The 17777-nt window shown below is 47.1% G+C and overlaps 1 protein-coding gene across 1 annotated transcript in view; it reads right to left on the reverse strand.

Moving 5' to 3' along the window:
- Positions 1-14034, reverse strand: part of ZSWIM5 (zinc finger SWIM-type containing 5) — a 57117-nt gene extending 43083 nt beyond the window's left edge. Inside the window, exon 1 of the mRNA XM_083157495.1 lies at positions 13502-14034. Within this exon, the coding sequence (XP_083013621.1) occupies positions 13502-13988 (487 nt within the window). The 5' untranslated portion in view covers positions 13989-14034. The remainder of the gene's footprint in view (positions 1-13501) is intronic.
- Between the last annotated feature and the right edge of the window lie 3743 nt (positions 14035-17777).

The following is a 17777-nucleotide window of genomic DNA, read 5'->3' on the forward strand; positions in this document are numbered from 1 at the left end:
GACGAACCTGGAGCTGTGCGTGCCTCTGTGCATGTGCCGGAATATGCAGATGTTGCAGGTTTTGCTTGTTCTAAATAATTACATTAATTTTGCTACCAAGAGAAGTCCTTCTATAACTGAGTAATGTAACCTTCCTGTAGGACTGTAATGCACTGTCTGACTGCGCGGCACGCCGAAAACGCATTTTTTGGTTTCTGTTTCTAGACATCACAGTAAATACAGAATGTGTGATAACGCAGACGGTTGGTACGTTTTCTGCTCAATACACAATGGGCATAATCTTAGTACATACAGCGCTTTGATAGAGATTAACATGGCAGCTCTGAGTCAGCAGAGTCTGACATTGCAGGACAGATGGAAGTCACATGTATTAGTGGTTCCCAGCAGTAACGTGCACTGTACATTCCTGCTGCTGATAACGTCACGTCCCTGACAGATGGCGACACATATATGGGAGAAAATGATCAAATACGTAGGAGACAAATCTATACAGCTTATAAATGAGAATGTCTATATCGTCTCCGATTGCTTTAATCCCTAAAACCAGTGAACCAATTGCAATGCAGTTTTCACCACTGTATATGTCATTTACCCAGGCAGGTTTTAGTGTCATCAGGATTGGTTGTCAGGGGGCTGTGGGCGGGGCTCCGTAGAGAGTGTTCCCATGTACTGCTCTCAGCAAGCCAACAGCGATATACACCTCAATAGCAAATGCTATGTTGTAAGCAGGCTGTGGGAAGGAAAGAGTTCTAGGCAAGTTGTCAGCAACAGGCTAACGCACCTCAAAAGTGACCAATCAGAGCATTGTGGAATATGAAGATTTATTCGTAGAGAAGAGTCGTAAACCCCTCCCCCTTACCCCATATATTACTAAAATTTGAAAACCGTAGGTAATCTATATCACTGACTAAACTACACACGGGGCGATATCAGGGCATTTACTAAGTGATCTGACTTAATTTGACTAAACCGCATAGAAAATGCCCCTACATCGCTCCGTGCATAGAGGCCATAGCGATGCGTGGTCACACAAGCCGCTATCATCCGGCGATTAAGATCCAGCGTGCTGGTTAAATCTAACTAGATCGCTGGTCTGGGCCAGTGTTCTCACCGGAGAACACTGGCCCTGACAGATGATCTAGCAAAATCTCTACGTGGGTAGGCCCATGTATGTATGTATGTATGTATGTATGCATGTATATATATATATATATATGTGTATGTATGTATGTATGTGTATATATATATATATATATATATATATATATATATATATATATATATATATATATATTTTTTTTTTTTTTTTTCGGACAATATAAGGCCTCAATATAGCAGATATTACATCATTATTCGGAACCATGTTTAAGGACTACCTGTAAAACACCTTTATCGGTAATAATCTGGTTCTGTGTTGGTGCATCAATCTCCTACGATGTACGTCAGGAAGTCGGCCTTCTAACAATGCGGTTATGGTCTATGATAATTAAAGAGAACTTATTTATGTGTCGCCCTCTGAAGGTCCCGTTACTTCATTATGACGTGGCCATTGGAAAATCTTACTTTTAGGTATTAAATTGTATATTGCTAGTGTGCAAATCCTGCGGATGTACGTATAAAAAAAAAGCAGATGAAAAAAAAAAATGAATGAGACAAGACAGATGGGAGATGGACAAATCGCAGCATTATTAGATACAAATGAGCAGATTAATCTGGAATTCTAGTAGTCTGTAAAGAAAAAAGATGGCAGCGGCTAGTCTAGCTCTGGGTGGGAGCGTCTATTCTGTCCATAGCCTTGTAACTAAGTGCACAGTAGAGAGTGTACACAGCAATTACATGCACAGAGTGGGCACTGAGGGTTACCATGGCATTTATCTGCAAATCTGGGCTAAACCATACAAACCAATCAGCAATTAGCTTCCATCTGTCGGGAACAAGTCAAATGAAGCAAGCAAATGCCGGATTGGTTTCTATGGTTTAGTGCAAAATAAGAGAATAGCACTCACTGGGTAGTGGCATTAGAGGGGGGAGGGGGTGTTAAAGACTCACTATGCCTCAATTTAACTGTAAAAACTGTGTAACAGGCAGCTTGTGGCCCAGTCCAGGATCTGTGTTGGGTTTATATGTTCTCTTTTTTGCTTACAAGTCTCTCCTGGTGCTGGAGCACCACGGAGTTTAAGAACACACTGGTGGGGTAACTGGTTTTACAGGAAATGGACCCCATGTTCTTTTGTGTGGTGGGGAATTTAGATGGCGGGCAACAATGGTGTAGGGATCACCATCGTGCAGCCACCATCGATGGTTGCCATCAATGGTGATACTGCAACCAGCCGCGATAGTTTTACCTATTGATGGTCATCCATTTTCTTTGACTGACAGGCTCGTGGGGTGGGTGGGGCTTCAGGGTTGTCACCTTAAAATAAAATAATCCCAACACATCGGTTTTGCTGTGCCATCGATGGGGGAAAACCATCTGGTTCTTCCCATCGATGGCAAAAGTATTTAACATCAGTCATAAACCACTGATGACTTTGAATCATCGATGACGATGGGCCATCCCTACAATGGTGTGGGGACTATTGTTTAATTATTAGTAGTCTCTGTACAGTGTGCAAAATATGACACTGCCTTAAACAGCAATAATACAGAACAATGACAATACAATCTCTATAGACCCTGCGTGATTGCAGATTATAACTATAGTAGTAGATGGAGATTGCTCGCTTACCCACCCGGACTTGTGAGCCCTATTACAAATCAATTCTCCTTTGCTGGCTTGGGATTTTTTTGGTTGTCTTTCCTATGTGTGGTTATATATCGTAATATATATTACCCATCTTCTGCCAAGCAGGCAGCCAGAGCACCGTCTAATGACACGCTTTCTCATTACTATTATTAACTTTTATCTATTCTCTCTGGTGCCAATATATTACATGTAATCAGTCACATCAGTCCCTGTCCAGTGGAGCTTACATTCTAAACTCTCAACCACGCAGAAACATTATCCTACCAGTGTGTTGTTTTTTTTTGGTTTCTAGGAGGAATCAGAGAGAGACGATACAAACTCCTCACAGACAGAACCCTGACTGGCATAAATCTGCGATGCCAACCCCTGTGCCACAGATGATTTGCAGCAGATGAGGGCGGCATTGTCTGTTCCATGCGGAAAGGTGAAAATCACAGGCGGACCTTTTGAATGCAGCGTCAGGGTAAGCCGTACATCTGCCGTATGGCATTGCCCCACCTAATCATCCATGCAGATAAAAGGGACATCTTGCCAAACTGATGCTGCATGAAAGGGGTTAATCTCCTAATAGACGCGGCTCAGAAACTAATTAGTTGAAAAGGAATTACTAAATACATTAAATTAACAAAAATAATTGTTGGGTGCATTTGGAGTCGGACTTTTTAATGCCCTAATTGGGCTCTTATGCTCATTTCCTGCTGAGGTCTATTCATGCGAAGAGATACAAACATAACAAACCAAAAGCAGTACCCCGGCCCTCTACCACAAGGCCTGTCCAAGCTATGGCCCTCCAGCTGTTGTGAAACTACACATCCCAGCATGCCTTGCCACATTTTTAGCATAACCTGAGAGCAATACCATGGCAAGGCATGATGGGACTTGTAGTTTCACAACAGCGGGAGGGCCATAGTTCTGACATGCCTGCTCTACCAGAAACCGAAATCCGGCTGGCATAGGACACCGATACCTGTGTGGGAGCGCTGGGTCTCCTCTGAAGGAGGGGACTTACTGAGCTTCTCAAGCTGACTTGTGTGGGACGAGGACCGGTTTCGGTTATCCCCCCCCCCCCACACACACACACACACGCGTGTAGCCACTGCGTCACAATTTCCACTTATAACAGGAGGCGATACCAGTTTCAGATCATCCGCGACATCTCAGCCACTGTTTGTGACAATACGGCTATGCTTAGTACAAACTACCAACCGGGACAGGAAAACCTTGAACGTTGATATGATGCATTATTTGTCATTGACTATTTTATTGTGCTACAAAATGAACTCTCAAGTGCTGGGGTGATGCACCACACATTTATTTTTAATTCAAGGTTGCTGACTATGTAAACGTGTCCGTGCGCTTATTAATGTGCTCTGTGGCTCGCTGTCCTTGACCAATCTGCTGCAAATTCTGTGGCTTTTCAGCTAAACACAGGCCTGTCTATAGAACACGGCTCATTCTGAACACTATAATACTCTATATACATCACAGTAACAAGGCTGCAAGTGTGTTCTGTAAAATATTGGCCTGGAGGAGTAAAAGTCTGGCTTGCGCCATGCACTCATCTTCTGCGAGAAAACATGGTCACATAAATAAGGGTTGTGGGCAGTAGCACTGCATAAGAAACTGCTTGTGCATTCTAAGTGGCCATCTACTGGGCCGTAGCCATTCATTCGCTAGGAGCCAGTGACATCACTGAGGAGGCATAAGTCACCCGGCGAGAGGCGGGGCCGTGTGAGGAAGGTGCATTTAGTGCATGCAGATATGAAAAGGAAAGAATACAGTGACCAGGAGAGACGCTAAGAACATGGTGCAGGACAGACATACGGAACAGCAGCGGTGGTGGGCTATTAATAAAATGTATATCTGCGCAGTACTGAGAGGGGCTCATATGTTACACATTACAGTCAATAACCAGAAATGTGGCAACCAGGATATAAAATATGTTTCTTATTTTAGACCACAAAGAAATATGAAGGAAGCTCTCCTAATCCTTAGCCATATGCAGCAATGAAACTGCTTGTTAGGAGATAAAAGGTGTGTATTTTAGGAACAGAATAATAAGAAAATCTATGTTTATTCTGTGGCGGCAGATTCATATGGAGAGAGAGACACACAGAGACAGAGAGAGACACAGAGACAGAGACACACAGAGACAGAGACACACAGAGACAGAGAGAAAGGGGGAGAGAGAAATAGAGAGAGTGACAAATTAAGGGGGGAAAAAGATAAGGAGCTAGAGGGGAGAGAAGAATGGGAAGGAAAAGGGTGAGAAAAAAAGGGAAAGAAGGGGTAGAAGAGAGAGAAGGGGGAGAAGGTAGAAGAGAGAGAGAAGGGGGAGAAGGTAGAAGAGAGAGAGAAGGGGGAGAAGGGGTCGAAGAGAGAAGGGGTAGAAGGGGAAGAAGAGAGGCAAGGGGGAGAAGGGGAAGAAGAGAGGCAAGGGGAAGAAGAGAGGCAAGGGGGGAGGAAGGGGAAGAAGAGAGGCAAGGGGGGAGAAGAGAGGCAAGGGGGGAAAAGAGAGGCAAGGGGGGAAAAGAGAGGCAAGGGGGGAGAAGAGAGGCAAGGGGGGAGAAGAGAGGCAAGGGGGGAGAAGAGAGGCAAGGGGGGAGAAGAGAGAGGAGAGGAGAGAAGGGGAGACACAAAAGGGGGGGGGGGACAGAAGGGGGAGAGGGGGACATAGGGGATGTATAAGAGAGGAGACAAGGAGATAGGGATAGAATTGAAAGAAATAAATGTTGAGAGAGAGGGTATAGAAGGGGTGAGGGAGAGGGGGTAGACAGATAGGAACAGAGGTGAGAGAAAGGAACAGAAAGAGGAGATTGAGAGAGATCTATGGCCTAAACCCCAACATGTGCAATTAACATTAAGTACAGGAAATGTTACTGCCCCACTCAGCTTGGGGCAGCACAGGGTTTCAGTTATGAAAAGTATGCACTCCAAGCGTGTTCTAGCAGCTTAAATAAACAGTGTGTCCTCCTTTGGAGGAGAGGTGAGAAGCTACAGTCCCTAGGGGCTTGCAACAGCCACATTTAAAAGCAATCCTTTCATCGAAGAGCAACTGTGTCCAAAACATACCTCAACATGTAAGATAACGTTAACTCATTTCACATTGTATGTCTATTGTATACTGTATGTGTAATAGCCCATCAGATCTCCTGCAGAACACCACAAGATCACCTGCTCTGCTTTCTGACCAGGCCGCCATCCTTGCACATGGTGTAACGCTCAGTAACTTGCCGAGTTAACATTCAGTTCCAAAAACCAGTTAACTCTTGCCAAAAAGGCGACAATTTCATCTGCCAATCTGGTCAGCGCGTATTGCCAGGGAATTGGTCAGGGTGAGACATCCTATTGGCAGATGACAGAATAAGCAGGGGAGGGAAACGTCTGGCACACTATCCGTTTGTTGGGGCTGCTCCTAAAACAGCCAGATATGTGGCACATAACGCAAATCAGCAACAGACTTGGTCTTTCTGCAGTTCGCCGTGCATGGCGGCTACAATGAGGGGCTTGAGGCAACAATTAGATTTGATTTTCTTAATTGAATACGGATATTAAAAATATAAACAAACACAGGCTGTATCAAAACAGAAACCCGCAGAGATGATGTTTACTTAACACACCAAAAACATTCCTGACGATAATATGTCTGATATATTATTAATCTCACACAGAGCTGGATGCAATTGGTACAGACAGCTTCCACCCACCGAGAATTGCTACTATATACCAAAAGGGGTAGCGGTAAAAGAGGAGAGGGTATTTGTGTTTACAACGGTGCCCAGGTATTTGATTGGCTCATATTCTGACTACTGGGTTCCATTAGGGATCTTGTTAAAGCATATACTCCTGAATTCCTCCAATTCAATCTCGAGATCCTTAACAATGTGCTCTGGAGCTATAGGGGCCCAAGGCAACCGTTTGTGGGACAGCAGCCCCACTGCATTGCTAAGGACGGTGAACGTAAAGCCACGCTTGCATTAGGTTATGCGGATGAGGAGTCCTGTAGGCTCTGCACAGGGGTCCTCACTTCACTCCTTGGCTCTCCTGAGCAGAGCTGCAGACATCACCTGTCGATTCCAGAGTGATGGAGACAGAGTAGCGCTACCTGCTGTGCGGGTGAAATGTGACAATGCCATGTCACAGTTACAATGACAGAGTGGGTTATGGGGCCTACACACGGGGTGACTTTTCTAAGCGATCTGGCTGTGTGTGTATGTTCCCCGGCAATGACGCCATCGCCGGACTAGATTTATAATGCGTACAGTATAAATCTAGTCCGTGTTCTCTCTATTAATGACAAGGGTACTGGCAGATCGTTCAGCACACATCCCTGGTGCATCACTGTGTGCTGAGCGATCTGTGCTCAGCGCACTACACCATCTCCCCGTGTGTAGGCCTCTTTACAGCTATGATTGCACGTCACAGGACTGGAGTCATGGGTCTGCCTGTCACCAGGGACCCGACTGTGGAGTTTTGTCTCACCCCATGCATCAGTGTCCGGATCGCATACGATACATTGTATGCCGTTCTTTTGCATACAATGTATCACTGCGATCTCAGCATGGAAGCCAGTAAATGTTGATGGCAGCCCTTGCAATCTCTGGCAGTCCTGTGTGCATCGGATCGGAATTGGAGCTAAAACACATTGACAATTTTTATCCGATTTCTCTGCCAATGCATCGGAATCAGATGAAGGGGGGGGGGATAAAATCTGCATTGTTATTTGGAGCTGAATAGCTGTATCGTCTAACTATAGGTACACACCAGAATGGTCATGATCACATCGTACGATAGCCTGTTGGAGCACACAATCCGATCACCATCTGTACCCAGTTACAAAGCCTGACTACAGCAGGTAGGAGCTCTAAAACGACGCACACCGGATTGAATTGCCCAATTTACATACAAACCGTCGAAATTGCATCGAAATTGACTGGATTGAGGCCATAGGGTTCTGGTGTATACCCAGCATTGGCACAATTATTTCTTTATTACCGGTTTCTTATATAGCGCACAACCTCTAGGCACACATATAGCGCTCACATATTCAGGGATATCCCTATCTGTGCAGGCGTGGTATAATCCAACTGACCGAGATGATAATTAAGCCACCTGTGCCTAGGCAGGATATCCTTAAACCTGGGCTGTTGGGGGTGATTCGAGGACTGTGTTTGGGAACCACAAATCTATACTTGGCCTGCTAAATGATAACTGAAAGATCAGAGATTATCGGGGGGGGGGGGGGGGGCTGGGGAAGTTATACTATAGCGCTGGTGTCTAACCTTGACACTCCAGCTGTTGAAATACAAATCCCAGCATGCCCTGCATCAGTTTTAGCATGGCCAAATAGTAAAACTGTAGCAGGGCATGCTGGGATGTGTAGTTCAACAACAACTGGAGTGTCAAGGTTAGCAATCACTGTACTACAGCTATTACCTGTAATGTACAAAGACAACTGATAAGCAAAATCCCACAGGCTCTGATGGAGAAATACAACTCTGATGCCGGCTGATGGCCTCTCACCCCTGCAGGCATAAACAGTCTTCTGGTTCTGCTCTTTTCAAGTCACAGAAAACACTGTGAATCCAAAACGTCCACATAGTGGCCAACCATATCTGCATGTGTGTGTGCGCGCGCGTGTGTGTCTGTGGCCAACTTGTGAGACAGATCCACCCCAGGAGGTGAAAGGTTGATACTTTTACAGTGTCCGCTATCATTTACAGGAAAATACCCAAGCAGAATGGAAACGCATGCCCCGCACACTACAAACACTGATGGCCTCTTTCTGGGCGTCTTTGTTCTTTTTTTTTTTCTTCTTTTTTTTTCCCGAAATGCCTAATTAAATCCCTTTGAATTTAGTACTGGGAATTAAAAAAAAATCCTCTTTGAGGGATGAAAGAAACTGCATTTAAAAGTTTTCAGCAGCTGGAGGAAGGCTCTGGAGCTTCGCTATGCCCCCCCCCCCCCTGGAAACTTGCATGCCAAATGTTGTGTTTTAGGGGCTTTTGGAAGAAGTTAACTTAATTCCATCACCCTGGAAAAAAAAAATATCCTGTTTTACAAAGGGTGTCTGCTTACAAACAAGCAGCCCTTTCATGGCTGCGGCGCTGGGGTGTTGGGAATCACATGAGAGGGGGTGTCCTGTCCATGACAAGTGGAATATATTGTCTATCAGATATTAACACAAATGCTGGCTGAGAGCAGCACCTCACTGTGCATCACAATGACGGAAGCCTCGCACATACTACTACAAAGGGACTGGCTGGAACGTCCTGATGCTTTGGACGGGATTGCAGTGTGGCTGCTGGGTGTTTTTATCTATTATTAGTCAAATTAAGTATTTAATTATCTGCTCTGCCCCCTGCCTAAAAGCACATAAAAGGTATCGCGAATGATAAATATTGCTGATAAGAGCCAAAGCTGGGACCTGGGGCCGTCCCTGAAGACACCAAGCATTGTCCTGTGGCCTAAGCTGCAATCTACAGGCTGAGATATTGTATCACTAGGTGTCCCACTGACTGGCAGGAGGCTGAGTAGTGTGATTCGGGACACGGTACCTAGGTCCACACCATATTTCTTTATTAACAGCTTCTTATATAGCGCACACGTATTCCGCAGCGCTGTACAGAGAACATTTAAACCTTCACATCAGTCCCTGCCCCAGTGGAGTTTACAATCTATATTCCCTACCACATGTACACGTGCACACAGACATTCTAGAGTTTATTTGTTTGGAGCCAATTAGCCTCCCTGTATATTTTTGGATTGTGGGAGAAAACCGGAGTACCCGGAGTAAACCCACGCAAGTACGGGAAGAATATACAAACCCCGCACAGTTAGAGCCATGGCGGGAATCGAACCCATGACCTCAGTGCTGTGCGGCAGTAATGCTAACCATTACACCATCCGTACTGCCTAACTATCACAGTCGACATGGCTACGGTTGATAGGGACGGAAGGCCGGAGGGAGAATATAATAGTGTGCTGAGCGCGGTACATTGATACGGCGTCCATGTGGATTTCAATCGAAATTCGGGATAAAAAAATAAAGGTGAAAAATTCATGTCTACCTTTTGACTGTTGACCTAAAGTTTGTGTCGACCTTCCAGCCCTAAAGGTGCCCATACACGTCCCGATACTGCCGATGCGATGTGTGCTTTGAGATGCGCGCTCTCGCGGCATCTCATCGCAAAGTACAAAAAGTTTGTGCTGCACATACTTTTATTGCATCGCATCCACATCGCATGCAATGCTATGCTATATCAGCACAAAAAGTACGGCAGTATCGGGACGTGTGTCGGCACCTTTAGTCACGTCGATCTAAGCTGTGTTGACCTTTAGTGGTCGACCTAATGTACGTTATCCTACATATAGGACAGGAGCTGATAGACCAACCTACATAACATGGGCGGCTGCCTCGCAGCACTGACGTCACTGTGCAGAGTTTGTACATTCTCCCTGTGCTTGCGTGGGGTTTCCACCGGGTACTCCAGTTTCCTCCCACAATACAAAACATACTGGTAGGTTAATTGGCTCCTAACAAGATTAACCCTAGATTGTCTGTGTGTGCGTGTACATGTGGTAGGGAATATAGATTGTAAGCTCCAGTGGGGCAGGGACTGATGCGAATGTTCAACTATCCTCTGTACAGCGCTGCGGAATATGTGTGCGCTATATAAGAAACTGGTAATAAATAATTTGATGATTTCAATCGTACTATACTTGTGCGTTGTTTTCATTTTGATTTGCAGCCGAACATCCGATAACCTGGAAATGCTGCACTGGGCGGAGACGAACAGCAGGTATTCATCAGTGAAAAAAAAAAAAAAAGAACACTACTTAAATTAGAATTCTGCCCCCCACCCCCAGGAAAAGCGAAAAGGGCCAGATAGAAATACCTTGCCCCTTGACACTGCAGGAAGCGCAGCCCCTGCTTTCAGGCTGACAGCCGTGTGATTGTCTGGCCTAGGGATTTTACCCTACAAAGCCTGTTAGACTCAATCCACTGCTGATAAGAGGATGGGCGGCTGGGTGGGTATAGAGGTATAATCTGCCACCCCCCCTTGTCTGGAGAATGTCACTTATTAGCAAAGCTTCCTTTGTAACAAACATAATTACAGAATGCTCACAGGCTTTATATCTGCTTACTCTGCAGTTAAAGGGTTCTAGCTGATGAACCACGAGTATACAGTCACATATAATACTAAATGCTCTACATAAAAGGATAATAAACATTCTAGCTGCCAGAACTGGGGGCTACTGAGCCACGACTAATGAATATCCAGTGATCCATAACGGTCCTCTCAGGGGTAGGAGAGATTTATAAAATCACATACACAATCAAGACAGCACAACTGGAAGGAATAAGGTGTTGAGCACCAATAGTGGTTCAGGGAACGGCAACCTTTGGATCAGCGACAGAACCCATCAGTGTAAAGTCATTGTTCTGTCGCTTTCTAGCATTAATAATATATTCAATGTCCAAATGAAGAAAGAAAAGGTTACAGAGGAAACATTAAGCTACACGGTCAGTATATCTTGTAGTATGACCATTACAAAAGTTGCACCAAATCATATAGCAGGAACAATATAAAAAAACAAAACAATGTCATGCAAGTGAGCAGAGGAGACGTGAGGGGAGGTTTTGGTGGTACGGAATCAGATACAGCTCTTACAGGAAATAGGGTGCGCTAACAGGACGGGAGATGATTTGTTCAGTCATCAGCCTTATTGCAGGCACAGTGCGTTCATGAAAATGACTTGCAAACTGGTTTAACGATCAGTCAGTAGGCAGCCCTCGCACTATTATTGCTTATCCATGGTAGAATGCTCACCAGCTTCTCCTAAGGTCATTGTCCTAAACTGGTGCACCAGTCATTACCAAATAATCATGCGCAGTTCTTATTTACATACATCAACACTCTCATTCATAGTTAAAACTGGCCCATCACCAGTCATTCACAGTGTTGATCTGGTCCAATGATCACTTGATCAGTTCCGTTGCTCAATCGTAATCTAGTTTTGGTACCATAACTTGCATTCATTGTCCTAAATATGGTCCTGATCTGTTCCCATCACCCAATACTGGTCCCAGAAGTCATCCGTGTTCCTGATCTGATCCCATTACACATCCCTGGAAATTACGTATTCCCATAAATCATTAATGGTCCTGCTCCGGTGCCATCTCTCCATCCATGGCCCTAAGCTAGTCCCATCACTCTTCCCTGGAAGATGTGTGTTACAATCATTCAGCTATGTCCCATCACTCACTGATAGCAATAATCTGTATTAGTCCCATCACTCACCCATGGTATTAATCTGGCCGGCACAATCACTCAATTCTGGTGCAAATTTGACCCTAGTCTATGGTCTTGACCTCCTTATATCACATTCAACTGCAGTACTATCTCTCATCCATGGTACTGGTCTCATCCTATCACTCAGCCATTGTCTAAAACCTAGTCCAATCACATAGTTCTGGTACAAATATGGTTTAGTAACTTACCTCAGGTCGAGACCTTGTCTCAAAACTCACTCCTGGTCCCACCACCAATCATCCCTATTCCTGACCTGGCCATACCACTCACCCCAGTCCTTGGCCCTAGTCTGGTCCCACCACTCACCCCAGTCCTTGGCCCTAAGTCTGGTCCCACCACTCACCCCAGTCCTTGGCCCTAAGTCTGGTCCCACCACTCACCCCAGACCTTGGCCCTAAGTCTGGTCCCACCACTCACCCCAGTCCTTGGCCCTAGTCTGGTCCCACCACTCACCCCAGTCCTTGGCCCTAGTCTGGTCCCACCACACTCACCCCAGTCCTTGGCCCTAGTCTGGTCCCACCACACTCACCCCAGTCCTTGGCCCTAGTCTGGTCCCACCACTCACCCCAGTCCTTGGCCCTAGTCTGGTCCCACCACTCACCCCAGTCCTTGGCCCTAGTCTGGTCCCACCACTCACCCCAGTCCTTGGCCCTAGTCTGGTCCCACCACTCACCCCAGTCCTTGGCCCTAGTCTGGTCCCACCACTCACCCCAGTCCTTGGCCCTAGTCTGGTCCCACCACTCACCCCAGTCCTTGGCCCTAGTCCGGTCCCACCACTCACCCCAGTCCTTGGCCCTAGTCCGGTCCCACCACTCACCCCAGTCCTTGGCCCTAGTCTGGTCCCACCACTCACCCCACTCCTTGGCCCTAGTCTGATCCCACCACTCACCCCAGTCCTAGGCCCTAGTCTGGTCCCACCACTCACCCCAGTCCTTGCCCCTAGTCTGGTCCCACCACTCACCCCAGTCCTTGGCCCTAGTCTGGTCCCACCACTCACCCCAGTCCTTGGCCCTAGCCTGGTCCCACCACTCACACCAGTCCTTGGCACTAGCCTGATCCCACTGTTCACTGCAGTCCCCGGTCCTACCACTCATCTGGCTCCCTGGTCCTCGACTGGTCTCACCACTTACCCCAGTTCCTGGTCCCACTGCTCAGGTCCTAGCCTTGTCCTTCCACTCACCCAGTCCCTGGTACTACCATGGTTCCACCACTCACCCAGTCCCTGGTACTACCCTGGTTCCACCACTCACCACAGTCCTACCACTCACCCGGGTCCCTGGTCCTAGCCTGGTCTCATCACTTACCCCAGTCCCTGGTCCTAGCCTGGTCCCACCACTCATCACAGTTCCTGGCCCCACCACCGCTCACATCATGCATCACTCTCCCGGACACAGATGACCCCAGGCATTGGGACCCGCACACTCCCAGGGTCACTCACCGACTTGCAGAACGTTCTCTACACATCCGCTCTCAAGGAGCCGTATCCCTCGGCGGAACGGCAGCCCCTCGCCTCCTCCAGTAACCGGGGCCCCGGGCCCCCCGATGCCGGTGATGGCAGAGCTCTGTCCAGGCCCCAGGGCTCCCCCAATGGTGACCCCGGCTGGCACCACGGGATCCTCATTCCGGTACTGAAAGGACGAGTACATGCAGATCTCTCGCTCGTTGCGGGGGAAGGACCAGTAGACTATGCGGCGCTGTACCGGCTCCGGGATCCGCTCGAACCGTTCTTCCACCCGTTCAAAGGCCCATTTCTCTGCCACTGCCTTGGCGGCGCAGTCCAGCAGGGTCTCCGGCTGGTACTGGGGGCGGGCGGAGGGCCCCCGCTGCTGGTGACATTGCTGTGCGGGTGGAGGGGGCCGGGAGCACAGCCGCTTGGCCGGGGGTTGCGGGAGCGGTGGCGGCGGAGATCTCTCACCCTCCGCCATGTCCTCCGCTCTGCACTCTCTGACTGAGACTGACTGGGCATCGAGACCGCGCAGCGCGCCGCCGACACAGGCCAAACTGCCGCCGCCTGATTGGCCCCTCACCGGGATCGCGCAAGGGAAATGACCTCTGATTGGCCGCAACACGGGTGCGCGCAGGAGAGGAGGCTGTTGATTGGACGGTGACAAGAAAGGCCAGGAAGCCGGGGAGGAATGTGAGACTCAGCAGCTGTCAAACCCCACAGGTCAGTCAGTGAGTGTATACTCACTGCTGGTGATACAGAGCTCAGTGTACTCTGTGCTAGTCATGCAGGGCTCAGTGTACTCTGTGCTAGTCATGTAGGGCTCAGTGTACTCTGTGCTAGTCATGCAGGGCTCAGTGTTCTCTGTGCTGGTAATATATGTCTCAGTGTACTCAGTGCTAGTCGAGCAGGGCCCTCCTACATTTTGACTGTCTGTAAATACCCTGTTTTGTTGTATTACTGTCTGCTATTGTAAAGCGCAACGGAATATGCTGCGCTATATAAGAAACTGTTAATAAATAAATGCAAGGCTCAGTGTACTCAGTGCTAGTTATACAGGGCTCAGTGTTCTCTGTGCTGGTGATATCTTGCTCAGTGTACTCAGTGCTAGTCATGCAGGGCTCTGTTCTCTGTGCTATAAGGATAATATAGGGCTCGGTGTACAGAGTAGACAACTATGAGTATATACGGATTAGTGAGCACTATGGCCGGTTTCACACACTCCGGCTCCTGCCGGACGGTGAAATCCCGCACGGCCAGGGAGCCGTGCCACACACATTAGTTGTGAATGGACACTATTGTGTTCATTCACACGGGACAGCCACGGCCTGGCCGCACGGTTGCAGCCGGATCTGCCACTGGAAGGGATGGCTTCCGGGCTGTGGCCATCCCCTTCATGATAATCTACTATGTGCGGCGCGGCTCCCTGGCCGTGCGGGATTTCACCATCCGGCAGGAGCCGGAGTGTGTGAAACCGGCCTATGGGTAAATACACATCAGTCCACACTATGGCCCTTATTCTGATTGAGTTGGACGGCTGCGTATGCTGACGGCCAGCCGATGTTTTGTGTTTGCGCATGTGCAGAGGCGTTTTTGCGCATGTGCGAACGCCTTGCACGTCCGAACATGGCGTGAATTCCATGCAGAAATCGATTGGTTCGAACCATCCGAGCGGGGGTGTCAAGGGGCGTGAAGGGCTGTTTGGGCTCATTACCATATGCGTACGCCCCGCGTTTCATGGGCATTCCCATGAAACCCCTGGGCGAACGTATTGTAATGCGGCCGTGACGCACGTGTGGGGGGGGCGGACAGCTGACATAGCCAGATATCAGCTGGCCGCCCATATCCCTGCTTTCATACGGAGAAATGTCCGAGTGGTCTGGAGCACTCTGAGCTGTCTGATTGCTCGGTCCATCATTCAATGGTCGGCGACCATCGGAGAATGGGGAGGTTTCCACAGATGGGGGAGGTGTTCACATGAAACATCCACTCCCGGTCCATTCGCTCGGCGTCTTACCGCATTCGGACAGCGTGAGCGATCTATACGGTAGGCTGGGCTAAGAATACGCGGTGCCCGAGCAGAACACGTTATGGTAGATACAGATCAGTGCACACTATAGGTATATACAGATCAGTGCACACTATAGGTATGTATAGATCAGTGCACGCTATAGGTATATACAGATCAGTGCACCCTTTAGGTATATACAGATCAGTGCACGCTATAACTATATACAGATCAGTGCACGCTATAGGTAGATACAGATCAGTGCACGCTATAGGTAGATACAGATCAGTGCACGCTATAAGTATATACAGATCAATGCACACTATAGGTATATACAGATCAGTGCACACTATAGGTATATACAGATCAGTGCACACTATAGGTATATACAGATCAGTGCACACTATAGGTATGTACAGATCAGTGCACGCTATAGGTATATACAGATCAGTGCACGCTATAGGTATGTACAGATCAGTGCACACTATAGGTAGATACAGATCAGTGCACGCTATAGGTATATATAGATCAGTGCACGCTATAGGTATATATAGATCAGTGCACGCTATAGGTATATACAGATCAGTGCATGCTATCGGTATATACAGATCAGTGCACGCTATAGGTATGTACAGATCAGTGCACGCTATAGGTATATACAGATCAGTGCACGCTATAGGTATGTACAGATCAGTGCACGCTATAGGTATGTACAGATCAGTGCACGCTATAAGTATATACAGATCAGTGCGTGCACACTATAGGTATATACAGATCAGTGCACGCTATAGGTATGTACAGATCAGTGCACGCTATAAGTATATACAGATCAGTGCATGCACACTATAGGTATATACAGATTAGTGCATGCTATAGGTATATACAGATCAGTGCACGCTATAACTATATACAGATCAGTGCACGCTATAGGTATATACAGATTAGTGCATGCTATAGGTATATACAGATCAGTGCACGCTATAACTATATACAGATCAGTGCACGCTATAAGTATATACAGATCAGTGCACACTATAGGTATATACAGATCAGTGCACGCTATAGGTATATACAGATCAGTGCACACTATAGGTATATACAGATCAGTGCACGCTATAGGTATATACAGATCAGTGCACGCTATAACTATATACAGATCAGTGCATGCTATAGGTATGTACTGATCAGTGCACGCTATAGGTATATACAGATCAGTGCACGCTATAGGTATGTACAGATCAGTGCACACTATAGGTAGATACAGATCAGTGCACGCTATAGGTATATATAGATCAGTGCACGCTATAGGTATATATAGATCAGTGCACGCTATAGGTATATACAGATCAGTGCATGCTATCGGTATATACAGATCAGTGCACGCTATAGGTATGTACAGATCAGTGCACGCTATAGGTATATACAGATCAGTGCACGCTATAGGTATGTACAGATCAGTGCACGCTATAGGTATGTACAGATCAGTGCACGCTATAAGTATATACAGATCAGTGCGTGCACACTATAGGTATATACAGATCAGTGCACGCTATAACTATATACAGATCATTGCACGCTATAAGTATATACAGATCAGTGCACACTATAGGTATATACAGATCAGTGCACGCTATAGGTATATACAGATCAGTGCACACTATAGGTATATACAGATCAGTGCACGCTATAGGTATATACAGATCAGTGCACGCTATAACTATATACAGATCAGTGCATGCTATAGGTATGTACTGATCAGTGCACGCTATAGGTATATACAGATCAGTGCACGCTATAGGTATGTACAGATCAGTGCACTCTATGGGTATGTACAGAGCAGTGCACGCTATAGGTAGATACAGATCAGTGCACCCATTAAGTATATACAGATCAGTGCACACTATAGGTATATACAGATCAGTGCACGCTATAGGTAGATACAGATCAGTGCACGCTATAGGTAGATACAGATCAGTGCACGCTATAGGTATATACAGATCAGTGCACGCTATAGGTAGATACAGATCAGTGCACGCTATAACTATATACAGATCAGTGCATGCTATAGGTATGTACTGATCAGTGCACGCTATAGGTATATACAGATCAGTGCACGCTATAGGTAGATACAGATCAGTGCGTGCACACTATAGGTAGATACAGATCAGTGCACGCTATAGGAATATATAGATCAGTGCACGCTATAGGTATATGCAGATCAGTGCACGCTATAGGTATATACAGATCAGTGCACGCTATCGG

This window comes from Crinia signifera, chromosome 8 (assembly GCF_055691185.1).
Source record: "Crinia signifera chromosome 8, ASM5569118v1, whole genome shotgun sequence".
Classification (NCBI taxonomy): domain Eukaryota; kingdom Metazoa; phylum Chordata; class Amphibia; order Anura; family Myobatrachidae; genus Crinia; species Crinia signifera.